Source organism: Marmota monax, unplaced genomic scaffold, assembly GCF_021218885.2.
Source record: "Marmota monax isolate L192 unplaced genomic scaffold, Marmota_monax_Labrador192_F-V1.1 WCK01_AAM20220418_F8-fsc00132, whole genome shotgun sequence".
NCBI lineage: Eukaryota > Metazoa > Chordata > Mammalia > Rodentia > Sciuridae > Marmota > Marmota monax.
Window position 1 is genome coordinate 8,254,720 of NW_026695199.1, and position 27,447 is coordinate 8,282,166.

The 27,447-nt window shown below is 38.7% G+C and overlaps 1 protein-coding gene and 1 non-coding gene across 3 annotated transcripts; both read right to left on the reverse strand.

Moving 5' to 3' along the window:
* Positions 1 to 12,158: 12,158 nt before the first annotated feature.
* LOC124082296 (cytochrome c oxidase assembly protein COX18, mitochondrial) lies at positions 12,159 to 26,658 on the reverse strand. 2 transcript variants are annotated; one of them, XM_046428761.2, is made up of 6 exons: positions 26,185 to 26,658; positions 24,843 to 24,943; positions 22,237 to 22,400; positions 21,752 to 21,873; positions 17,945 to 18,052; positions 12,159 to 15,171 (listed from the first exon to the last, which is right to left on the reverse strand). In XM_046428761.2, the coding sequence occupies exons 1-6, from the start codon at positions 26,524 to 26,526 to the stop codon at positions 14,998 to 15,000; spliced, it is 1,011 nt and encodes a 336-aa protein (XP_046284717.1). In that variant the 5' UTR covers positions 26,527 to 26,658; the 3' UTR covers positions 12,159 to 14,997. The 2 variants fall into 2 exon arrangements, with proteins under 2 accessions (XP_046284717.1, XP_046284716.1); XM_046428760.2 differs by having other exon boundaries at positions 21,752 to 21,876.
* Trnal-cag (transfer RNA leucine (anticodon CAG)) lies at positions 19,386 to 19,459 on the reverse strand. The gene has a single exon. It is a non-coding gene; the product is annotated as a tRNA-Leu (tRNA).
* Positions 26,659 to 27,447: the final 789 nt, after the last annotated feature.

Here is a 27,447-nt window from a genome sequence, read left to right on the forward strand (position 1 = left end):
AAAAGCTATCTGTGCTAACCCAAGGCCAACATCATTCTAAATGGAGAAAAATTGGAAGCATTCCCTCTAAAAACTGGAACAATACAGGGATGCCATTTTTCACCACTTCTATTCAACACAGTCCTTAAAACTCTAGCCAGAACAATTAGATGAAAGAAATTAAAGGGATATGAATAGGAAAAGAAGAACTCAAACTACCATTATTTGCTGACCACATGATTCTATACTTAGAGGATCCAAAAGACCCCACCAGAAAACTTCCAGAATTAATAAATGAATTCAGCAAAATAGTAGGATATAAAATCAATACCCATAAAGCAAATGCATTGCTCTATGTCAGTGATGAATCCTCTGAAAGAGAAATTAGGAAAATTACCTCATTCACAATAGCCTCAAAAATAAAATAAAATACTTGGGAATCAACAAAAGAGGTAAAAGATCTCTACAATGAAAACTACGGAGCACTAAAGAAAGAAACTAAACAAGACCTTAAAAGATGAAGATCTCCCATACTCTTGGATAGTCAAAATTAATATTGTCAAAATGGCCATACTACTCAAAGCGCTGTAAGATTCAATGTAATTCCAATTAAAATCCCAATGTCATTCCTTATAGAAATAAAGCAATCATGAAATTCATTTGGAAAAATAAGAGACCCAGAATAGCCAAAGCAATCCTTAGCAAGAAGAGTAGAGCAGGAGGCATCACAACAGCAGACATTAAACTACATTATAAAGCTATAGTAACAAAAATGGCATGGTATTAGCACCAAAATAGACATGTAGACCAATGGTACAGAATAAAAGACAGAGAGGGACAAACCCCCATAAACACAATTATCTCGTACTAGACAAAGGCACCAAAACATACATTGGAGAAAAGATAGATAACTTCTTCAACAAATGGTGCTGGGAGAACTGGAAATCCATATTCAGCAAAATGAAACTAAACCTCTATCTCTCACCATGCACAAAACTAACTCAAAGAAGATCAAAGACCTAGAAATTAGACCAGAGACTCTGTGCCTAATAGAGGAAAAAGTAGGCCCAAATCTTCATCATGTCAGATTAGGCCACTACTTCCTTAACAAGACTCCTAAAGAGCAAGAAATGAAATCAAGAGTTAATAAATGGAATGAATTCAAACTAAAAAGCTTCTTCTCAGCAAAAGAAACAATCAATGAGGTGAAGAGAGAGCCTGCTTTTGGGGAGCAAATTTTTGCCACACGAATGTCAGATAGAGTATTAATTTCCAGGATATATAAATAAATCCAAAAACTTAACACCAAAAACAAACAATCCAATCAATAAATGGGCTAAGGAGTTGAATAGACACTTCTCAGAAGAAGATATACAATTGATCAACAAATATATATAAAAAAATGTTCAATATCTCTAGTAATTAGAGAAATGCAAATCAAAACTACTCTAAGATTTCATCTCACACCAGTCAGAATGGCAGTTATCAAGAATACAAACAATTAGTGTTGGCAAGAATATGGGGGAAATATGACTGCACATATGGTGCAACACTACATACATCTTATACAACCAGGGAAATGAACTAGGCACACTCATACACTGCTGGTGGGACTGCAAATTGGTGCAACCAATCTAGAAAGCAGTTCAGATATTCCTTAGAAAACTTGGAATGGAATCACCATTTGACCCACCTATCCCACTCCTTGGTCTGTATCCAAAGGACTTAAAATCAGCATACTATAGTAATGCAGCCATATCAATGTTCATAGCAGCTCAATTCACATAGCTAAACTGTGGAACCAACCTAGATGCCCTTCAGCAGATAAATGGGTAAAGAAACTGTGGTATATATACACAATGGACTATTACTCAGCATTAAAAGAAAATAAAATTATGAAATTTGCAGGTAAATGGATGGAGTTGGAGAACATCAAGTTAAGCGAAGTAAATCTATTCCAAAACACCAAAAGCCGAATGGTCTCTCTGATAAGTGGATGCTAAACCATAATGGAGGGGGGCATGGAAAAAATGGAGGAACTTAGATTGGGCAAAAGGGTGGGAGTATGGGGGTAGGAAAGATGGTGGTGCCGCAGTCTGGCTGGGCACAAAATCACGAGCCACTCAAGCAGTAACAAACTTTATTTTTGAAACTCCCCGCCAATGCCCCATACGCTCATGACACCAAGCCGACTGACGGCTCCTTATATTATGTTTTAAATTTCAAATGTATATGTGTACATACGTGTGCTCGCACACATCCACACACACACACACAGGGTGTGGGGGCGTGTTATTGGGCAGCTAAGTGAGCCTCGTGTAGTGGTACATGTCTATAATCCCAGCAATTTAGGATGCTAAGGCAGGAAGATTTAAAGTCTGAGGACAGCCTGAAAAATTTAGCAAGACCCTGTCTTAAAACAGAAAGTACAAAGGCCTAGGGATGTAGCTTAGTGGTAAAGTGCTCCTGGGTTCAATCCCCAATATCACCAAAAATAGAAAAAAGAAAAGAGTACAATGGAGAAGTCATGCATCCTTTGAACATTTCTTCCCAACACTCCATTCATGTAGTTTAGATTGGAATTACCCTAGCCCAGTCCTGAGAGTGGCACACATAACCCATATCTGGAAGCATACTGCTCCCCCCACCTCTCACCAAGGTTAGAACAGTTGGTTTAGGGATGGGCAATCATCACTGGCTGTATTAATTTCCCTTTACTGATGTAACAAATACAAAATTGGTGATTTAAAACCAATTTATCACTTCATAGTTTTAAAAGAGTCAGAAACAGCTTCTCAGGGTTGTGTTCCTCCTGGATACTCTAGGACAGAATGTGTCTCCTGGCCTCGTCCAGCTTCTAGAGTCATGGTCCCCTTCTTCTACCCTCAAGATTACAGCACTGTGTCCTCCCTTTTCTCTGATCTCCTGCCTCTTTTTTGTGATTCTTTTGGGCTCACCTGGATAATCCAGTCAAATCCCCGTATCTCAAGGTCCTCATCTTAATCATATCTTCAAAGTTCCTTTTGCCATGTAAGGGGACACACTCACAGGTTCTGGGGTCTGAGACATAGACACCTTTGGTGTGTGTGTATCCCTCAGAAGTGACATAACAGATCCTTGGCAGTTTGTTGAAGAACAAGGTAGTATTTACAATGTACTAACAATCGATTTCATGAGAAGGAAGAACTGTTACGTGGAAATATCAGAGAAGCCCCTTCTTCTTCTCTGCCATGTTGTGATGCAGCCAGGGAGAATCTTTCCAGACAACAGTGCCAGGCTGTCTGAACATACGGAGAGTCATGAGCTAAACACACCTCTTTTCTATCTACCAGCCTCAGATATTTTGTTACAACAGCACAAATCAGAGGAACACACCAATGAATAGCAATTTGGGGGCAGGGGATAACCAGGGCCAGGGCTCCCATAACAACAGGGCTAGTCTTCCAGGAAAATTCTTATGTTTGAAAAGTCACCACCACCACCAGCCACCACCAATGCCAGTTCTACCATCCACACAGTCACCACCACATGTATCACAGGTGTGGTTCAGCAGTTGAAGCACTTTGCATTCTCAATGTGTAACACTGATCTATTTGAGATCACTTCCCCAATGCCATATTTTAAATATAACTTAACTTTGCTGGACTCTAAAATCCAAATATTACAACATTAATCATTAGTATGATCTAATTAAGTCAGTAATTTTTCTCTAAGAAAACAGTTTTTCAAGAATGCTTCTTTAAAATGCTGAGCCTTTGGGGCTGGGGCTGTAGCTCAGTGGCATGTTTCTACATGATTTCAACCAATCCCAGAGCCTTCATACAACTAACTTGACTGACGAGAACCTATTTCAAATATCAATTGTGCTGAATTAAAAGCCATTAATTCTATTATTTAAAATTCATCCTATGAAGAGATTATCATTTTAAGTAATCTAATTTTTCTGACTATAGCTTTCCTGTGAGTTGGGAATATTGTGATATCTGATAATGTCATCATATATTATCTTCTTTTAGCCAAGCAATTATAATGAACAAAATGTTTTGCCATTGGATTCAGTAACAAAGTAATCCTCACTCAACTCTACCTAAAAAGCACATTTAATTCCACTTTTCTTGTTTTGATTGGATATAAACTGAATAAAGGCAAATGTCACAGTAGGGCAGTACACATAGCAATCAAATTGTGATTATTACTGCATCTGTGCAATCTGCAGTGTGCTGAGCAGAATGTTAAGTGCTCTGATATTAGGAATTTGGCACAAACACTCATTTCTGGCAGCACAGAGAACCTCCAATTTACAACAGTTTGACCAAAGATAAAAGGGATTAATATATATATATATATATATATATATATATATATATATACACACAGACACACACACACACACACACACACACACACACAGTATCTTTAAACAGAAACACATAGAGAACAAGATTCTATATTGACTCATTAACATGGAACTTGTGTCCAATAGCACTATAACCTCATACCTAAGCAGTTAATCTAACACAGGTAATTTACCTTTTCTTTTGGCACTGGAGATTGAACTCAGGGGTGCTATACCACTGAGCAATATCCCCAGAATTTTGTATTTCTTATTTTGAGACAGGCACTTGCTAAGTTGCTGAGGCTGGTTTCCAACTTGCCATTCTACTGCCTTAGCCTCCAGCATTGCTGGGATTACAGGGCCGTGCCACTGCATCTGGCACATCACTGTGTTCCTTGTGCTTAAGGTCACTAGACAGCATTTCAGCACTATGCTTAGGGGTCATTTTAGATAGCAACATCATCAACAAAAAGTTCACAAAGAGAAAAACATTTTCCTACATTGACCAGAAGGATGTTTGTTTACCACATGAGAGCTGAAAAAAGAAAGTTACAGCAAAGCATCAACCCGTTTGACTTCAGCACAGGGTGATCTTAAGTTTTTGTTGTCTGGGCATGGGCTTATCTGCTCATGATAACAAAACTGATACTAATATTGATTTGGGGGGGGTCACAAATAAGTTTTGGTGAGTAGGTGAATTTGCAACTATGGAATTTGTGAATAATAATAAGCTGTATTTTAAGTGAAATAACACATTATCACATCGACATACAAGAATAAACCATAATAATTCATCTAAAAAGTTTAGTTCATTGGAGGAGGAGTGGTGAGAAAGATGAGGCAGAAGATATTTCATTTTGAAATCACATTTGCTTATGAGTATAATTTTAAATGGGAATACTATTTTTTATTTGGAATCCGAAATGGGACGTGTATATTTGAAAATTAATATTTGTAGGCTAAACTAGAGCTTCTATAAAGCTTAACAAAAATTTCTCGCCTGTATCAACCCACGAAATAAATTTCAAACAGCGTGGAATAATAAGCTGAAATCTGACAGAACAGGTAATTTCAGGCTGCCATTTGCCTGCGGCTCGCAGACAAATTACTCAGGCTCAGTGCTAAATAACCCGCGGAAACTGCTTCTTGGAGCCTGCTCCTATCAGAACATACACCGAGCACGGAGCGGCTGAATTCCGGCTCCCGGAACTGCTCTGGCCCAGGGCTAAAGAATCTGCGGAAACTGCTTCTCGGTCCGGGTCCTGCTGAATACTGTGGAGGTAAATACCAACCGAGCCTTCATAGGCAGTGGCAACAGGACTGAGACGGGGCTTGTGAGGGCCGGTCGGGACTCACCCGTTGCTTTGGTCACCCGGCAAAGGGAACGAAATGCTGCTATTCGCATGGGATACCAACATGGCAGAGATCTGATGTCATCAGAAAGCGGCGGAGGAGAGAACTTCATCGATACCAGCGGTGACAGAAACAGTTGGTCTCCTGGTAAAGAAAGTGAGTCACAAACACCCGAGTCTCTCTCACTTTGTCATCAAGCCAGAGGGGCAGAGCAGAGCTGCCGCCCGCGCCCGGAACAGGCCCAACGGCCCGTCGGTGTGACCCCAATTGGAGTAGGGGCAGAGCAGAGCCGCCACCCGCGCCCACAAGGTAGGCAGACCTGCGACCAACCAGCAGAACAGGCCCAGTGGTCCACGGGCATGGTAGGAGGGGCAGGGCAGAGCCACTGCCTGCGCCTGCAAGGTAGGCAGACCTGCGACAGACTGGCGGATCAGGCCCAGCGGCCTGCCGGCGTGGTACACACGTCTCCCCAACTGGAGTAGGGGCAGAGCAGAGCCTTTGCCCGTGCCCAGATCAGGCCCAGCGGCCCGCCGGCGTGGTAGTCACGTAACCCCAATTGGAGTAGGGGTAGAGCAGAGCCGCCACCCACGCCTGCAAGGTAGGCAGACCTGCGACAGACCAGCGGATCAGGCCCAGCGGCCTGCCGGCGTGGTACACACGTCACCCCAATTGGAGTAGGGGCAGAGTAGAGCCGCCGCCTGCGCCCGAAAGGTAGGCAGACCTGCGACCGACCAGCGGAACAGGCCCAGTGGCCTGCCGGCGCGACAGACATGTCACCCCATTTGGAGTAGGGGCAGAGCAGAGCCCCCGCCCGTGCCCGCAAGGTAGGCAGACCTGATACCGACCGGTGGAACAGGCCCAGCGGCCAGCCGGGGTGGTAGGCACATCACCCCAATTGGAGTAGGAGCAGAGTAGAGCCCTCGCCCGCGCCCGGAACAGGCCCAGTGGTCCGCGGGTGTGGTAGACAAGTCACACTAACTGGAGGAGGGGCAGAGCAGAACCGCGGCCCACGCCTGCAAGGTAGGCAGACCGCTGCCCGACCATGCAAGGGAGACTTCTCAACTATACAAGAGCAATATAAATATATAGGGGGAAAAAATTTTCAAAAACACAACAGTCTCACCAAGCAGAAAGAAACGCAAGCAGTATGAAAAGACAAGGAAAGAAAGGACCACAAGCAATGCAGGTCAACTCAACTTTAGAAGAGGTAACAGCTGCAGCAGATGGAATGTCAGATAAAGAATTCAGCAGTTCTTCGGATGATCTGGAGTCTCAAGGAAGACATTAGACAACAAAATCAGACACTGAAAGATCACTTCGACAATGAATTACACAAAAAAATCCAGGAAGCAAAAGATCAACTATACAGGGAGATAGAGGTTATAAAAAACAAACAAACAGAAATCCTAGAAATGCAGGAAGCAATAAACCAACTTAAAACCTCAATTGAGAATACTACCAGCAGAGTAGAACACTTAGAAGATAGAACATCAGACAATGAAGACAAAGTATTTCAACTTGAAAAGAACATAGACAGCTCAGGAAGACTGTTAAGAAACCATGAGCAGAACATCCAAGAAATATGGGATAACATAAAGAGACCAAACTTAAGAGTCATTGGGATACAGGAAGGTATAGAGGTACAAACCAAAGGAATGAGCAATCTATTCAATGAAATAATATGAGAAAACTTCCCAGACTCGAAGAATGAGACAGAATCCCAAATCCTAGAAGCCTACAGGACGCCGAATGTGCAAAATCACAAGAGATCCACACCTAGACACATTATAATGAAGATGCCCAACATACAGAATAAGGAGAGAATTTTAAAAGCTATAAGAGAAAGGAAGCAGATTACATTTAGGGGTAAGCCAATCAGGATAACAGCTGATCTTTCAACACAGACTCTGAAAGCTAGAAGATCCTGGAATAACATATTTCAAACACTGAAAGAAAATGGGTTCCAACCAAGAATTGTGTATCCAGCGAAATTAAGCTACAGGATGGAAGATGAAATTAAAACCTTCCACGATAAACAAAAGTTAAAAGAATTTGCAGCTAGAAAACCATCTCTTCAAAACATCCTCGGCAAAACATTACAGGAAGAGGAAATGGAAAATAACAATGAAAACCAACAGTGGGAGGTAGGACAGTAAAGGGGGGGGGGAATAATCAAAGAGGAAAACAAACCATGTTTAGTAACAGAAATAAACAAATATGGCTGGAAGAACAACCCATATCTCAATAATGACCCTAAATGTTAATGGCTTAAACTCACCAATTAAGAGACACAGGCTAGTAGAATGGATCACAAAACAAGACCCAACAATATGCTGCCTACAGGAGACGCATTTGATAGGAAAAGACATACATAGGCTGAAGGTGAAAGGTTGGGAAAAATCATATCACTCATATGGACTTCGGAAACAAGCAGGAGTGTCCATACTGAATAAAATAGATTTCAAGCCAAAGTTAATCAAAAGGGATAAACAGGGACACTACATACTGCTCAAGGGAACCATATACCAACAAGACATAACAATCATAAATATATATGCCCCAAACAATGGTGCAGCTATGTTCATCAAACAAACTCTTCTCAAGTTCAAGAGTCTAATAGACCACCATACAATAATCATGGGAGACTTCAACACACCTCTCTCGCCACTGGACAGATCTTCCAAACAAAAGCTGAATAAGGAAACTACAGAACTCAATAACACAATTAATAACCTAGACTTAATTGACATATATAGAATATACCACCCAACATCAAGCAGTTACACTTTTTTCTCAGCAGCACATGGATCCTTCTCAAAAATAGATCATATATTATGTCACAGGGCAACTCTTAGACAATATAAAGGAGTAGAGATAATACCATGCATCTTATCTGATCATAATGGAATGAAACTGAAAATCAATGATAAAAGAAGGAAGGAAAAATCATGCATCACTTGGAGAATGAACAATAGGTTACTGAATGATCAATGGGTTATAGAAGACATCAAGGAGGAAATTAAAATATTCTTAGAGATAAATGAAAACACAGACACAACATATCGGAATCTATGGGACACATTGAAAGCAGTTCTAAGAGGAAAATTCATTGCTTGGAGTTCATTCCTTAAAAAAAGAAAAAACCAACAAATAAATGATCTTATACTTCATCTCAAAATCCTAGAAAAAGAAGAGCAAAACAACAGCAAAAGAAGTAGAAGGCAAGAAATAATGAAAATCAGAGCTGAAATTAATGAAATCGAAACAAAAGAAACAATTGAAAAAATTGACAAAACTAAAAGTTGGTTCTTTGAAAAAATAAATAAGATCGACAGACCCTTAGCCATGCTAACGAAGAGAAGAAGAGAGAGAACTCAAATTACTAGCATACGGGATGAAAAAGGCAATATCACAACAGACACTTCAGAAATACAGAAGATAATCAGAAATTATTTTGAATCCTTATACTCCAATAAACCAGAAGATAGTGAAGGCATCGATAAATTTCTTAAGTCATATGATCTGCCCAGATTGAGTCAGGAGGATATAGACAACCTAAACAGACCAATATCAATTGAGGAAATAGAAGAAACCATCAAAAGACTACCAACTAAGAAAAGCCCAGGACCGGATGGGTATACAGCAGAGTTCTACAAAACCTTTAAAGAGGAACTAATACCAATACTTTTCAAGCTACTTCAGGAAATAGAAAAAGAGGGAGAACTTCCAAATTCATTCTACAAGGCCAACATCACCCTGATACCTAAACCAGACAAAGACACTTCAAAGAAAGAAAACTACAGACCAATATCTCTAATGAACCTAGATGCAAAAATCCTCAATAAAATTCTGGCGAATCGGATACAAAAACATATCAAAAAAATTGTGCACGATGGTCAAGTAGGATTCATCCCTGGGACGCAAGGCTGGTTCAATATACGGAAATCAATAAATGTTATTCACCACATCAATAGACTTAAAAATATGAACCATATGATCATCTCGATAGATGCGGAAAAAGCATTCGACAAAGTACAGCATCCCTTTATGTTCAAAACTCTAGAAAAACTAGGGATAACAGGAACATACCTCAATATTGTAAAAGCAATCTATGCTAAGCCTCAGGCTAGCATCATTCTGAATGGAGAAAAATTGAAGGCATTCCCTCTAAAATCTGGAACAAGACAGGGATGCCCTCTCTCACCACTTCTGTTCAACAGTTCTCGAAACACTGGCCAGAACAATTAGAGAGACGAAAGAAATTAAAGGCATAAAAATAGGAAAAGAACTTAAATTATCACTATTTTCAGTTGACATGATTCTATACCTAGCAGACCCAAAAGGGTCTACAAAGAAACTATTAGAGCTAATAAATGAATTCAGCAAAGTGGCAGGATATAAAATCAACATGCATAAATCAAAGGCATTCCTGTATATCAGCGACAAATCCTCTCAAATGGAAATGAGGACAACCACTCCATTCACAATATCCTCAAAAAAAATAAAATACTTGGGAATCAACCTAACAAAAGAGGTGAAAGACTTATACAATGAAAACTACAGAACCCTAAAGAGAGAAATAGAAGAAGATCTTAGAAGATGGAAAAATATACCCTGTTCATGGATAGGCAGAACATCATCAAAATGGCGATATTACCAAAAGTTCTCTATAGGTTTAATGCAATGGCAATCAAAATCCCAATGGCATTTCTTGTAGAAATAGAGAAAGCAATCATGAAATTCATATGGAAAAATAAAAGACCCAGAATAGCAAAAACAATGCTAAGCAGGAAGTGTGAATCAGGTGGTATAGCGATACCAGACTTCAAACTATACTACAGAGCAATAGTAACAAAAACAGCATGGTACTGGTACCAAAACAGGCGGGTGGACCAATGGTACAGAATAGAGGACACAGAAACCAATCCACAAAACTACAACTATTTTATATTTGATAAAGGGGCTAAAAGCATGCAATGGAGGAAGGATAGCATCTTCAACAAATGGTGCTGGGAAAACTGGAAATCCATATGCAACAAAATGAAACTGAATCCCTTTCTCTCACCATGCACAAAAGTTAATTCAAAATGGATCAAGGAGCTTGACATCAAATCAGAGACACGGCGTCTGATAGAAGAAAAAGTTGGCTACAATCTACATACTGTGGGGTCGGGCTCCAAATTCCTCAATAGGACACCCATAGCACAAAAGTTAATAACTAGAATCAACAAATGGGACTTACTCAAACTAAAAAGTTTTTTCTCAGCAAAAGATACAATAAGAGAGGTAAATAGAGAGCCTACATCCTGGGAACAAATCTTTACTCCTCACACTTCAGATAGAGCCCTAATATCCAGAGTATTCAAAGAACTCAAAAAATTAGACAATAAGATAACAAATAACCCAATCAACAAATGGGCCAAGGACCTGAACAGACACTTCTCAGAGGAGGACATACAATCAATCAACAAGTACATGAAAAAATGCTCACCATCTCTAGCTGTCAGAGAAATGCAAATCAAAACCACCCTAAGATACCATCTCACTCCAGTAAGATTGGCAGCCATTATGAAGTCAAACAACAACAAGTGCTGGCGAGGATGTGGGGAAAAGGGTACACTTGTACATTGCTGGTGGGACTGCAAATTGGTGCAGCCAATTTGGAAAGCAGTATGGAGATTTCTTGGAAAGCTGGGAATGGAACCACCATTTGACCCAGCTATTGCCCTTCTTGGTCTATTCCCTAAAGACCTAAAAAGAGCATGCTACAGGGACACTGCTACATCGATGTTCATAGCAGCACAATTCACAATAGCAAGATTGTGGAACCAACCTAGATGCCCTTCAATAGACGAATGGATAAAAAAAATGTGGCATTTATACACAATGGAGTATTACTCTGCATTAAAAAATGACAAAATCATAGAATTTGCAGGGAAATGGATGGCATTAGAGCAGATTATGCTAAGTGAAGCTAGCCAATCCCTAAAAAACAAATGCCAAATGTCTTCTTTGATATAAGGAGAGTAACTAAGAACAGAGTAGGGACGAAGAGCATGAGAAGATTAACATTAAACAGGGATGAGAGGTGGGAGGGAAAGGGAGAGAGAAGGGAAATGGCATGGAAATGGAAGGAGACCCTCAGGGTTATACAAAATTACATACAAGAGGAAGTGAGGGGAAAGGGAAAAATAATACAAGGGGGAGAAATGAATGACAGTAGATGGGGTAGAGACAGAAGATGGGAGGGGAGGGGATGGGGGATAGTAGAGGATAGGAAAGGCAGCAGAATACAACAGACACTAGTATGGCAACATGTAAATCAATGGATGTGTAACTGCTGTGATTCTGCAATCTGTATACGGGGTAAAAATGGGAGTTCATAACCCACTTGAATCAAAGTGTGAAATATGATATATCAAGAACTACGTAATGTTTTGAACAACCAACAATAAAAAATTTTAAAAACAGAAGCTGAAATCTCACAATACAGATTTTATATTTTTAATTCTCCCACCCTCAGAAGCATTCATCATTCACAAACATTCCAGAAGCTTGAGGTTATAATTAGAATAAATTTCTCAAATTATTAATTGTATGCAAGTTGGAACACACACAAATGCAGCTGGAGACAAATGAACATAGGTATATTTCACATTCCATTTTCAAGTTGTCTTGCAGAGCTATGATTTTCCCATAGTAAAGTGATAAAAATCAAAGCTAAATCAAATACAGTACCATCTTTCCAATTCTCAAATATGGCAAAATAAATGTAATTGCCTTGTTAGGAATATAAAGGGAAAGAAGCACGCCTGTGAAATTTCAAAATATTTAAAAAACACAAATTGGGCATTTCCATAGCAACTTGTAACAGAGTTCTTGGACCTCTGAAGTCTAGCGAAGATCTTCAAGGATATGTCTTTTTTTTGTTGTTGCCTCATGTAGAATAATTCAATAAGAGTGACTGCTCTGTCGGAGCATTTATTTTTATTTCCAGGTCTTTCCATCAAAAATTTTAACTAAAATACCCAGAAACACCCCCCCCCCACAAAAAAAAAATCAGCAGTATAAGACCAGGCAATAAAAGGCAAAGATATCTTGTCAAACTTACCTAAGAAGGCAGTCAGTGGTACAACCTGAGGAAACAAGATTCTCTTTAGGACTTACTCTTTCAGTATAACTACATTAATAAGTCTTCTTGTTCAAGTTAAGCAAAGCAAAAGTTAAGTGTTCTGAGAACTAGGCAAGGTCTGTGGAGGAAAGCATTCTTTAATTTAAATCTCATTGATAACACTTGGGCATTTTGCAAACATTCCTTTTGTTTTTATTTTTTATATCAGTCAGGCCTTGTGGTTCCTATGGATATCAATCAATTACTATCAAAATACTTTCATAAATCCTTCTTAATTGGGATTGTGGAAAGACAGGTACAACAGACATGAAAGTCAGGCATTCTGAGCATGGGCGATGAAGGATCCTCTTTTGTGGAAGTAATCCTTTTTTTCCAGGGATGATCCATATGACCAGATTGTAAGCAACTTTGGGTTGACCCTACAAATTCTACAATCATAAAGTGTATTTTGAAAACATGAATCTTATAATATTCCCAATAAATATATTCAATAATATCTTCTTGGTGGTATGAGCAGCATAATAGAATTTGTCTTGGTAGCACAAATACACCTAATGAATACAACTATTTTTCATCTGACAACAAAAATGTTCAAAACATAATAATGCAATATCAACGAGAGAATTTTAATTATTGCATGAAGTTCACAATTTCCTAGTAATTCCTTTTGCTTTTAGACTGTATCACACTAAGGCTTTGCAATCATAATTTGTTCCAGTCACCCAATGACATTGTCTCTGTGGCTGTTAGTCCTCAGCTGACATCAATTTGGTTCAGTTGTTTTCATTTTGCTTTGTTTGCTGGCGTTCTAGACTCTAACAGTTCTAAGCTCTTAGAATGTTATGGCTTTCAGCTGCTCATGGAGACAAGGGTCTACTTGGTGATGATGGAAAACACTCAACTAGCTCAGTCTCTGAACTGCACAACTTCACTTGCAATTATGTGACCTTTAATCCCAGTGGATCGGGAACCTGACACAGGAGGATGGCGAGTTCAAAGCCAGCCTCAGCAATGGTGAGGCGCTAAGCACTCATTAAGACCCTGTCTCTAAATAAAATATGGGGATATGGCTCATTAGTCAAGTGCCCATGAGTTCAATCCCCAGTACTCCCCACTACCAAAGAAAAAGATGGTATGACAAGGTTTCTTAGAATCAGGTCCATATTTTATCTCAAGGAAAATTTATAATCTTCTCCAATTTATCTGCCAAACTTATTCCTAAATATTCAACCATAATTAATTTTATCATGGTTCCAAATTAAGCAAAAAACTGGAGTCATAACTTCTGCTGTCAAGTTTTCCTATGTTAAGTCTTTTTCACAAGCCCACTAGAATACTTTATCCTCCCAAATAAATGTTTAAAATCACCTTCATAATATGTAACAGCCCTTCTAGTTTTCTATCTTTGGCTAAATAAACTTAATGCCTAAAAATTTCTACTTTAGGCTCTAGCAGTAAATAGTGTCATATTCTGTATTCCAGAGTTCTTAAATAGAAAATGGAATGTACAGGTGTTTTGTTTTTTTTTTCCCCCCTTTGGTGGTACATGGGATTAAACCCAGGCAGAGCCTAGCACATACAAGACAAGCAAAGTGCTCTACCACTTCCAGTTCATTCGTTTGTTCATTTGTTCATTTATTTATTTATTTATTTATTTATTTATTTATTATTCTTAATTTTGAGACAGGATCTTGCTAAGTTGCCCAGGCTGGCTGCAAACTTTTGATTGTCCTGCCTCATCCTCCTGAGTAACTGCAATTACAGGTATGTGATACTGTACCCAGTAGAATGTATACTTACTTAAGTCTGTAATTCTGCCCCTATGCAAAATACTAAGAATCATCTCACTATATCCTTTTATTTTACAAAACTTTAATGTGTGGGACTTTTTTGTACAATTTGACATCATTCGTTATCAGATCCCATTCTTTAAACGCCTCTAACAAGTTGTAATTTTATGAACTGGGACAGATACTTAAGTTTAATTCTCATACTCTTTCACAATTAAGCATACTACATTTCTAGTACTTCAAAGATTTTAATTATTGTCAAATATATCTGGATTATAGCTTAACCCATACATTTTCAGAGAGTTCATGATTTTTATATAAAGGCAAATTAAATAATACCTAAACATCTAAACTTAATACATTAAAGTCATAACGATACAATCATTTCAAAATTATTGGAAAATATGTCATTTTCTTGAAATGAACTTGGCATAGAAGGCAGTAAAGAGGTCTTTATAAGGAGTATCTGAATTGGACTTGGTCAACGGTATTCGGCAAAATTGGCGAAATCTAGGAGAACGCAGCAGCAAGTTCTGTGAAAGGCCCATGAAGCTGGAGCACAGCCAGTAGAGAACAACTGACTAAAAAGAGAGAACATGGATATTAGTGCCTGTCCATTCTTGAAGGATACAAAGTCCAGAGACAAAAAAGCAATAAAAAAGAAAATAAAAATCTCTAAATGAAAGTACACTGGGACCAAGCTAACATGTGCAGTTATTATATATTGTGAGGGATCTAATAAGAAAGTAAGTTGAAAGGAAAACCAAAGGCAAAAAGAAGTATTTTTGGTATCAAGTGGATGGCGGAAAGCAGTTGTCAGGTGAGGCCCAGGAGTGATCTCACCCCCACTTTGGCAATTAAGCATATTTTTCTCCACCAAAGGTTCTGACAAACTGATTATATAGTGAGGGTAGAATACGAAAAATGGGGCTGTGGCCATTTGTGATAGCAATATTAAGACTCCCTAGACCTTATTTTCCCCCATGTACTCATTTATCTTCCCCAAATATTCCCCATAACCAGTGTTTCAGAGGAGTCAGGAATGCATTATCTCTGCCTTCTTGAGAGAGCTTCAGCATTAGCTGCATCTTTCTTTTTTGTTATCATCCAGACTGTTTATTTAGGTCAATGACCAAGTTCTACAGCCTCTGTATATGTTGTCTATGTATAGACAACACATCTGTTCCAAACTTTGGTCATTGGGTCAGGCCCCACAAGCAAAACCATGTGGTTGTTCAGTCCTGGTTGTAGAGACAAATGCCTTAGTTTGATCCTATTTGCTATTTATCTGACTTTTCATAAGTTATTTTCCTTTGTTTCAGTTGCTTCACCTAAAATAAGCCAGAAACTAATGCACCTCAAAAGACTGCTTTGAGGAATAAATGAGATATTTCATATAGTGTGATAATAATAATAAGCACAGTACGTGGCCTATGTTAAGCACTTGCATCTGTTCCAAAATAAGTCTTTCAGGGCAGAATACAAAATGTCATCAAAGGTAGATTAGCACAACAGTTAGAAGCAACAGCCAAACAGCCTGGATGTGTGGTAAGACTCAGCATAAGTAGGTAAGTGAACTTGGGAGTTATTTAACCTACTTGTGCCTCAGTTTCCTCATCACCAAAGTAGAGATTAAAAGAGTACCTACCTCATTGCACTTTTGGGAGAATTAAATGAGGTAATGTACCTAAACCATTTTACAGTGCCTGGCACAAAAGTCAACACTGAATAAACATTAGCTATCATCATCTGACTTATCCATCAACCAGAAAACCACCTAAGCCTAACCTCATTGACTATAATTTATCATGTAAATATCAATCCCTCTCCTTCCTGAGCAACAAAATCCAGATTTTTCAGTTGGGTACGCTGCCATCTGGAGGGGGAGAGGGTCTATACATACTTCCCAAGTCTCTTCAGCAGTCAAGTGTGGCCACACAATTAAGATATAAACACAATAGTTTGGTGGGATAGCTGGCAATGCAAAGGAGCTGATTGTATTTAAAGCAGCAAGATAGCAAGCTCTAGAAGTCATCATGATCATCCTGTAGCCTTAGGGAGAGAAATAACAGACTATGGATGTTGGAGCAGAGATAGGCAGGCACATTTGTAATCCCAGTGACTTGAGAAGCTGAGTCAGAAGGATAGCAATTTCAAGACCAGTCTCAGCAACTTAGAAGAGTCTGTCTCAAAAAATTTTACAAAAAGGATTTAAGATTGGATGCACTGGTAAAGCACCCCTAAGTTTAAGCTCCAGTACCACAAAAGAAAAAAAAAAAAGAAAGAGAAGCAGGTGGGTCTCCACTGTCTTCAGAAGTTGGCATATCACCCCTAAACTACCTAACTCTTGGTTTCCTATGTTTGACAGAATAAGCTTTGGTATTGAAGACACTATTTTTTAGATGTGTTACTCTGAATCTGATCCTTCACTGAAACTTCATTGCTCCTATTTTATTTCATTAGGGGGAGTTTCTCTGATTGAACTGGTATTGTTTATTCCCAGAAATGCAATGAAATTTATACTATTCTACTTTTATGGGATATTTTACAATACTCCCATTATATAGAAAGTACTACAATAGGTACTTGATGCTTTTTCAGTAATTCTCATAGACATTATGATGTGTATCTCAGAGATGAGGAACCTTACTTATTTTGCACAGGATTAAAGACAGAATTATATTCAAGTGATAGCTTAAAAAACACATTTTGATGTAAAAAACATATTACTCCTTAACTACTCTGAATTACTTAAACATTTGCTGATATAACCCTAACTACTAGCAACAAATAAATTCTACTTAATGGTCTGTGTTGGCTTTGAGTAAAAATGGAGCTACCTACCACAGCTTTAAAGTATCTGTGGGAAATACACAAAGGACTGAAATAACTTAAAACAAATTCTAATTTTTATCAAAAGTTTAATGAGGTATAAATAAGGACAAATGTACTTTTCTCATAATGTTGTTAAAAGGGTAAGTAATATAACTAATTTCTTTAGTCTGTCTATACAGAAAGAAAAAGTTCAATATATCAACTAATTAAATAGGGCAAATACTATATTTGGTATGATGCAAAATACTTTGCAAGATTAAAAAAAACAGAGGCAGGAAAAAGGAGTTTGATTTAGTAGAAGAGTTAAGACATATTTACATAAAAGAAGATTAACCAATCCCAAGAAATGTCCAAATTTCTTAGTGATAGAAACAGAGTAGCTTAGTTATCATACACATTACCATATCAGTAAGAGATCAAGTGGTCAGAGGAAACTCAATAAAAGAGGCAAGATCCCAGTCAGTTTAAGCTCAGGAGAAGATTTAGTACATGAAACACCCAATGCTGGTGCTTACTCACAGAAGGTACTGTTGCAGCAACTGGAATCATCAATACTGATACAGCACGGACAAAGTATGTAATATACGTCTGAAAATGAGACATTCCAATTTTCTGTAGAGCAAAAATCTGAAGGGAGAGAATATATGTATACATACAATGATTAGTACAATGCATATTATATCAGACAAGCTTTAAAATAACTTAAGCTTTAAGATAACTTTATGTGATTGATCATCTTTCTTAAAAAATATCTTAATAATTATGCAGAATTCTTCCTCTACTCTAAGTTGTTCTTTTTTTTTTTTTTAATTTTTTATTGTGGGTTGTTCAAAACATTACAAATTTCTTGACATATCATATTCCACACTTTGATTCAAGTGGGTTATGAACTCCCACCTTCACCCCATACATAGATTGCAGAATCACATCAGTTACACATCCATTGATTTACATATTGCCATACTAGTCTGTTGTGCTCCGCTGCCTTTCCCATCCTCCACCCTCCCCCCTCCCCACCTCTCCCCTCCCCTCCCCTCCTCTCTCTCTACCCCCTCCACTGTATAACCCTGAAGGTCTCCTTCCATTACCATGCCATTTCCCTTCTCTCTCTCTTTCCCTCCCACCTCTCATCCCTGTTAAATGTTAATCTTCTTCTCCTGCTCTTCGTCCCTACTCTGATCTTAGTTACTCTCCTTATATCAAAGAAGACATTTGGCATTTGTTTTTTAGGGATTGGCTAGCTTCACTTAGCATAATCTGCTCTAATGCCATCCATTTCCCTGCAAATTCTATGATTTTGTCATTTTTTAATGCAAAGTAATACTCCATTGTGTATAAATGCCACATTTTTTTTATCCATTCGTCTATTGAAGGGCATCTAGGTTGGTTCCACAGTCTTGCTATTGTGAATTGTGCTGCTATGAACATCGATGTAGCAGTGTCCCTGTAGCATGCTCTTTTTAGGTCTTTAGGGAATAGACCAAGAAGGGGAATAGCTGGGTCAAATGGTGGTTCCATTCCCAGCTTTCCAAGAAATCTCCATACTGCTTTCCAAATTGGCTGCACCAATTTGCAGTCCCACCAGCAATGTACAAGTGTACCCTTTTCCCCACATCCTCGCCAGCACTTGTTGTTGTTTGACTTCATAATGGCTGCCAATCTTACTGGAGTGAGATGGTATCTTAGGGTGGTTTTGATTTGCATTTCTCTGACAGCTAGAGATGGTGAGCATTTTTTCATGTACTTGTTGATTGACTGTATGTCCTCCTCTGAGAAGTGTCTGTTCAGGTCCTTGGCCCATTTGTTGATTGGGTTGTTTGTTCTCTTATTGTCTAATTTTTTGAGTTCTTTGTATACTCTGGATATTAGGGCTCTATCTGAAGTGTGAGGAGTAAAGATTTGTTCCCAGGGTGTAGGCTCCCTATTTACCTCTCTTATTGTTTCTTTTTTCTTTTTTTGGTGGTGATGCTGGGGATTGAACCCAGAGCCTTCTGCATCTGAGGCAAGCACTCTACCCAACTGAGCTACACCCCCAGCCCCAATTATGCAGAATTCTTAAATGGAGCTTAAAGAATCCCTGAAAGACATGAACTGTGTAGAAATCATTGCCTTTATTTGTTGCCACCTAAATATAGTGACTGGTATAGAAAAGACATTGAATAGATACCTCATAGATTTGTGACCTGATTACATGGAGTAAAGGGGAGAACCAAGGCTAGAAAAAGTAGTTACGATGTGTCAATTATTTAAGAGGAAGCACAGTGTAATTATCATGACTGCAGAACCAAACTACCTAGGGTCAGACAGCGGCCCTGCAGTTTTAGTGGCTGAATAACATTGCAACACTTTAAACCTTTCTGTGCCTTTTTCCCCCTGCTCCTTAAAATGGGGTCATTATAGTCAGGGTTAACAATTAAATGAGTTAATTCATGTACATTGTGTACAAAAATGTCTAGCACATATTGTATATTAAATAAAAACAAGCTTTTATTAGTCATTAGAGGGTATGGAGGAAAAGACTAGAGCACTGATATTAATTAATTTTAACCTTTGTTTACCACTACATTTTTTATACCAAATATTCACTATCAACCAATTCAGGGGGCTATGCTAGGTGCTCTTAGGAAATATATTTAGACTACAAATGAAGTTTTTCCTCAAGAAATTTTTACCCAAGACCTTAGGCTTTATCATCTTCATTTTCCTCATTTGAAAAAATAAACAAACAGTATACAAGAAATATTTTTAAAAAGATGTTTAGATTTCCCAAGGATCAGTGGACCTGAGGTCTGTGAGATTCCAACTGTGGGAGGCCAACCTTACGGATGACTGAATTACACTCCCCAGCTGGGTGCTGAGGCACTCAGTCACAGAAATGGGTGTGTCTTGCTAGAGCCCCATGGGTGAAGCTATGCTCACCTGTTCCTTTGTAATATAACCCCTTGCCCTGTTTAGGATAGAATCTTCCATGGAAGTGCCTTGTGTGTGTCCCCTCCTCTTACTGTGCTCTTGGGTATGGCCTACCCAGGTGTCAGTCAACCTGCTGACAGTGGACATCATGAAGATAGACTCAGTCCCCTGAAACCTGACCCCTTGCCTCATTTGAATAGTTTCTCCTCAATAAAAGGGGTCAGCGCATGCTCTCTCTCTCTCTTTCTGCAGACCCTTAAGGTCAGAGGAGCCATCACAGCAACCCCAAAGAAAAAGGTATTTGTGTCTCTTGTGTGGTTATTTCGTGCAGCCCAGTTAGCCCAGTTTAACTAGAGTGACCACTGAGCCTTTTAGTCTCGAGAACAGAAACCCGGCATCCAACCACGGTAAAAAATTTCTAGCCAGTAATGGTGGTACATGTCTCTAATTCCAGAAACTAGGGACCTGACGCAGGAGAACTGCAAGCTCAAGGCCAGCCTCAGTGACTTTACAAAATTAATAAAAACAGCTGCAGATATAGCTCAGTGGAAGAGTGCCCCTTGGTTCACTCCCCAGTACCAAAAAGAAAATTTAAGGTTTCTTCCAGTTCTATGTAAGGGCTATTCAGAGTATGAGTCCGAGACTTTTTGTATGTCCATGTGTGTATGTCTAGATTTCTGTGGACAGAACCTAGGGAATTTTAACCACCGAGCTATATCCCCAGCCTTTTAAAAAATAAATTTTTTTAAAATATTAAGACAGGGCCTTGCTAATTTTCTTAGGCTGGCCTCGAACTTGCAATCCTCCTGCCTCAGCCTCTTGAGTTGCTGGGATTACAGCAATGTGCCACCACACTCAATTGAGAAGAGTTCTTTATGAAATTATAAGCATGCCTTCAAACTGTTGATAAGGCAGCACACGATAATGGCTTAGAGAAGACCAAGAGGATATACCTTATATTTATGTATTTTCTCAATTCATCTTGTAAAAGAAATTCCATGACTTTTCTAAGATCATTTAGCAAGAAAATGGCAGTCAGGTACTGACCGTGTTCCTGACCTACAAATTTTCATTTTATGCATACACACAAAATACTACTTATTGTGGGAATAAAATCAGATTGATCAAGAATCTTAATTAATATATGTACCAAAAATAAATTATAAAACTGAATGTATTAAAATCAGGCATTTTGAGAGCTGAAAGAGACTTTGGAAGTGTTCTAACTCAGTGATCTTATTTTAATTATGAGAATTTTATGATGCAGAAAGGTTAAGGGACTGGCCTCAGTTAATGTCTCAATTGCAGCTCAGAAGTATCTCCACCAACTCAAACATGTATATTTGATGTCAGAAGAGGAGCAACAAAATTTCTAATGACTTAAATGTCAAACAAATATCACTTAAAATCACTGACCTCCACTATTAATAAATTGGTGACACCAAGGGAGACAGGAAGAATCCAAGTAGAATCCAGCACAGTGAGATCAGGAAACCAGAGGATCCCACCAGTAGCTAATTGTTCCTGAACAGAAAAACCTGCTGAAACAGTTTTATAAATCAAATAATAGAATTCTTAAAAATAGCAGAGGAAAGTATACAAAACCTAAGTAGCTTGACAATTCTAATAAAGCACCCCTAACACTAGAGACTTTAAAGGTTTTAAAAGGTTATTTTTATTCACAATATGTTTTCTTCTTTTTTGTTATTTTTTACTCAATACAAAATATTTTTCTTAACAGAGCTAGCCTATTTACACTTCAGATTTTAAATTCTATATCTTGTAAGAAAGAGAGTAAATGGTAATTATAAAAACTATGATTTTTTTTCCTTTCTTTAAGTACAAAAAAAAAACAATGTTAAAGAACTTATTTGGGGAAGCAGAACTTCTATAACAATTACCTTCTGAATGTGCTCCCCCTGTGCTAAAATTCCGAAGGGCAACAGATATGAAGATCCACATTGGAAGCTGAATCCAGACCAACACAGTGGCTTTGAAAGGGTGGCAGTTGTCCCGAACATACAGCTCTGAAACAAGCCTCCTCATATTCTTTAGATAAGTGAGCCTAGTTTGAGGGAAGAGGGAAAGATAATATCATTTGACTGCTGGTAGTTCTTCATCCCCAAAGCACAAACACACCCATGCTATGATTACAGTTAAAGGGGTCTTAATTATGATATTGTGCAGGCAAATTAAACCTTTACTAAAACTTCTATAGCAATGTACAAAACTGCATAACAATGTGATAAATCTGACACTTTCAGACTACATGCTTTGTCTCTGATGGTCTTTAGCCAATTCAGTATTTTTTTTTTTCCTTTTGTTGTTATTGTTGTTGTTGCTGTACTGGAGATTAAACCTAGGGGTGCTTTACCACAGAGTTATGTCCCCAGCCCATTTTATCTTTTATTAAAACAGGGTCTCGCTAAGCTGTTTGGGGCCTCATTGAATTGCTGAGGCTGGCATCACACTTGGGATCCTACTGCCTTAGCCTCTAGATTTGCTAGGATTACAGGCCTGCACCACTGTGCCTAGAAGTCAATTAGATTTTAACAGAAAATTTCACTCCTGACATGGTCTAATTACAATTAATATCAGAAATATTAAAGCTGGAAGTCCATTTTACTCAAATCTGTGCATGGCTAAACCTTATTACTTGATCTCTGTACCTTTTGTAGCTATGTGATTTTGGACTGTATATTCTCTTGGACTATAAAATTGATCTCCATGTTTCAGTGAACTCTCTTGCGAAGATTCTCTCAATCTGTTTTCTGTTTACCACATTAATTACTTTGTTCATAAGTCTAGTTTCCTTGAGGGGCAAGTGTTCGGTTTTATTCATCTTTAAATCTCTTACATTATATACGCATGGCATTAGGGATTAAATCCAGGGGAGCACTATCACTGAGCTACATCTCTAGTCCTTTTTGTATTCTGACAAAGGGTCTCACTAAGTTGCTGATGCTGGTCTCCAACCTGTGATCCTCTTGCCTCAGCCTCCTGAGTCAAAGGGATTATATGTATGCACTACTGCACCCAGCTTCCTATATCATACATTTTGTATAAGGAAGGCATTCAATAGTTTTGTTCAATTTAATCAAATTATAGTATTGAATTAAGATAATACATTCAGGCCTTTCTCTTTTTCTAACTTTACCTCTAGTTACTTCTCTAATGACACCTGCACATTTTGGTTCCTGAATGACTTTCAGTTATCCAACAAATCAGACTTCCACATAAGCATGGCTTTGGAAGTATTATATAACCTAACAGACTCCCAACACAACACTGCTAAAAATACAGGAAGCCCTCATCAGATAAGTCTTCCTACAAAGTCAACAGTTTGTATAAGGATGGATCAAGCCAACCATCCTGCCAGTGCTACAAAAGCAAGGTGCCACAATCTAGGCTGTGTTCATAACCCAGGTGAATAGCCATTAATCTGTTCTTTTTGCTTTTGGCAAAAATAATCAAGTTTGTCTGAAAGATAAAATTTCAAAACTATAGGCTTGCCTACTTTTATCAAATAGACATTGAGCTATCACAATAATTTTTTAAAATGTCAGGTCTTTTTTGCACTAAATATAGACACGAGCTCATATTAAAGATAGCAAATATACATCTATATAAAATATATGAATAACAAGATATTCAACACTTATTTATACTAAAAACCCTTATTTTTCTCATTGCTGTGAACTGGTGACTACTTTGTTACAGTCTAATAAAGACTGGAAATCAACTAGCGAGTAGCTTAGGTTGACTGAAGCAGAATGATTTTTTAGTTCCCAGTAGATGACTATAGACATCCTTGGGCACAGTAAAGCACCTTTGGACAAGGGCTTTCCAAGAGGCACAGAACCACCACAGTGGTTTGGGCAGCACCATGGCTATGTAAATGCTTCTACTATGGCATTAACATTTTCTATGTCCCCTTTCATATGGTCTATTATCTGTATCTTTTCAAAAAGGTCAAATTTGCAAATTTCTGGACTAATATTCCAACAGAATGGCAAAGTATCTTCAAGTCATAACCTTCATCAATGCCCTAGCTCTTTGCACATACTCTTTATACACTCCTTAATTCATTGTCATTATTATTTATGATAGGCCTTTTTCAATGGGCTCGAGTCCCTCAAGAATAGGAATAAAGCTGAATAAGGTAGTCCTAGAACTTGGGAGTCTGAGGTGAAAGGATCAAAAGAACTCAGGATTTGGAGAACTGGGCAAGTTGCTATCTCAGAAATAAAAACCATGAGTAGGCTCTTATCTTTGCTGTTCTATCTCTTTGCTTTTTATTCAATATATAAAAGTATCATGCCACATACTGATTTATTAGAATATGAAATAGGAACTACTTTCCTGACAAATTTACCCAAACCAACAATTAACATCACTTACACATTTCTCTTTCTCTCTCTCTCTCTCTCTCTCTCTCTCTCTCTCTCTCACACACACACACACACACACAGATAATTTGTGGTCTTATATGCATAAAATTACTTACCTGGTAACTCTCTTGGACCATCCCAACTGATTTGCATAAACTGCAACTTCATGATTAAGATGCTTGGCAATGTTTTTTATTTCTGGTTGCAAATTTTCCACCTAGCTAAAGGAAAAGTAGAACTTGTAATGAGCACATAAAGGATCTTATTCATAACCTTTCATAATTTTATTCTTCCTTCATTTTAAAATCGTGGTTTATGTCAAGAAACTTTAAGTCTAAGCATAAAATGTCAATTTGCTTGGGATGTCCTTAGTCACAAATTCAAATTCCAGCTTGTATACCTAGTTGTCTAATCCTAGGTAAGGGATTTAACCCCTAAAATCCTACTCCCTCACTTTTAAAAGGTATAATAGCACAGAATTGTAAGTATTAAATGAAATCTGCATCGAGGGTTTTACTGTTTCACCCCTAGATTTTCCAGTAATGTAAACAGAGAAAACAACACACTGCTAATATGCTTTTAGTATGCTCTGATAGCCACAAAACCAAAACTAAAAACTGCATTTATTCTTGCCCTGTGTTCTTTCTGTAAAGAAGCTCACTGCCTTCATGCTGCTCCCGCTACCTTTCTTGTTTTTCTTTCCAGTAACTTTTTCCTAACTATAATAATATGAAAACCGTATTTATGAAATCTCACAATAATAATCCCTTTTTGTTTTCAAAGCATTTCAACTCATGTTATATGATTTCATATCATGAAATTGTGATGTAAAGGAATGTATTTTTATACTGACACCACAGAAAGGAGAACCATGTCTTAAAAAGTCAAGTGACAGTTACAGGTGGTAAGTGCCAAGATAAGATATTGTTTGCAAACTGATACCTTAGTAGTTTCTTTCTTATAAGAAATATAAGCTGGAATACTTTGGTCAAAGATGCCGCTGACATACTGCCTGATAAAACTTTTTAAGATGTTAATGTTACATAGTTTTTTCCATGCAATTTCTTCTTCTTTTTTTTAAGTGTAATGTTTGATGACTTTAGTTTTTGCTTGTAGTGTGAAAAAATTATCGGTGCATAATTATACATAGTAGTAGAATTCGTTCTTAAATATTTGTACATGCAAACAATATTCTCATTTCTTTACTGGTCTCATCATGAACAAGTTGAGTAACCACTTGTGCTCTGAGCACAAACCCAGGAGGACAAACGAAAATTTCAGGTACACGTGTGACAGAATATTTACACATCCAATGCTACTTAAAATTTTTAGTAATAAAGTGGCCTTGATGACTAACAATAACACTATGGTACCATAGCGGGATCTGAGACCCAGGAAGACGTCTAACCTCCACTGCTAGGGCTACATCAAGTATGCGAGCGGCTCGGCGCTCCTCACCTTGGCCAGGATGTAGTGCTGGTAAGCGGCCAGGGGCAGCGTGACAGCGCCGCGCAGGGCCACAGTGGTGAGCAAGATGCTGCCCCACCAGGGAAGGCCTGTGGCGGCGTGCGCGCAGAGCAGCACTTCCTCAGCGGCCCGCACCGGCGCGGACGTGGCTAGGGCCTCGTACCAGCCGCCCGCACCGTCAGGGGAAACTGCAGAAACTGACGCCACCGCCCACATTGGGAGAGCTGGGGGTTTGGCGCCGTTCCAGAGGGATGGCAGAAGAGGCAGGCCCCTAGTCCGCAGCTGTAGGGTAGGTAGCACCCGCTGCCACCGACAACCCATCCCACACATCATGCCTACGCTGGAGCGGAGCTCAGGTCGCGGGACTCCGGGACCAGCGATTCGCACCGCTCAACCCAGAGCCCGCGCAGGCGCCAACTGTACTAGGCGTAGCCGTGCGCGCCGTTCCGCAGCCTTCCGATTGACCTTCCTATTCAAGTCGGTGACGTCTTGCGTCGCACTGGAGATGACGTAAGAGTTAAGGAAGTCCCACCTTTCCCACGCGGCACTAGGCAGTTCTGGAACTCACTGGAGGAGCTCCAGCGGCTGGGGTCCCGACCGGAACTGTGGACAGGGGCGGGGTGTTCTCTAGGGAGAGCTTACTTTATAATCTAGTCTTCTGCGTTTGCCTTTCTCTTTGTTTTCACCAAGCCTAATCGTGTTATTGGTAGTGAACTCTGCTTGCTATGTGGTTTTGTGTCCAGAAGTTGTTCCTCACTATTTTTCGTGCATCCAACTGCTTCCGCTAGACATTATTTACGATAATAATGCCCCAGAGTCAATGCTTTGCTGAAATGCCGGCTTTCCCGAAAGTGTTGTTAATCAGCATTCGTTAAACATTAGGCATAATTTAGTCTTTGGTATAATATTTCATTGGTCCATGTTTTCCGGCTAGCGTTTTAAACCCCAGCTGCAAATTTGAGTTTCCTTCGATACATTATATATAGTAGCAAAAATCTTACGTATTATTTTCTGATTTAAAGAGTAAGGATCACTGGCAGCATGAAGTGTATCATCATAACTCAAGTAAAAATACATCAAAAGAATGGATTATTTAACCTCTACAGTGATTAAAAATGGATTTTTTTCCTTCGATGTAATCATCTTGAAATAATATTCTAAAGTTTCTATTCAAAAGAAAGGTTTTTTTAAAATTTTCTTAAAAAGTTATAGAAGGACATAGTATCTTTATTTATTTTTATGTGGTGCTGAGGA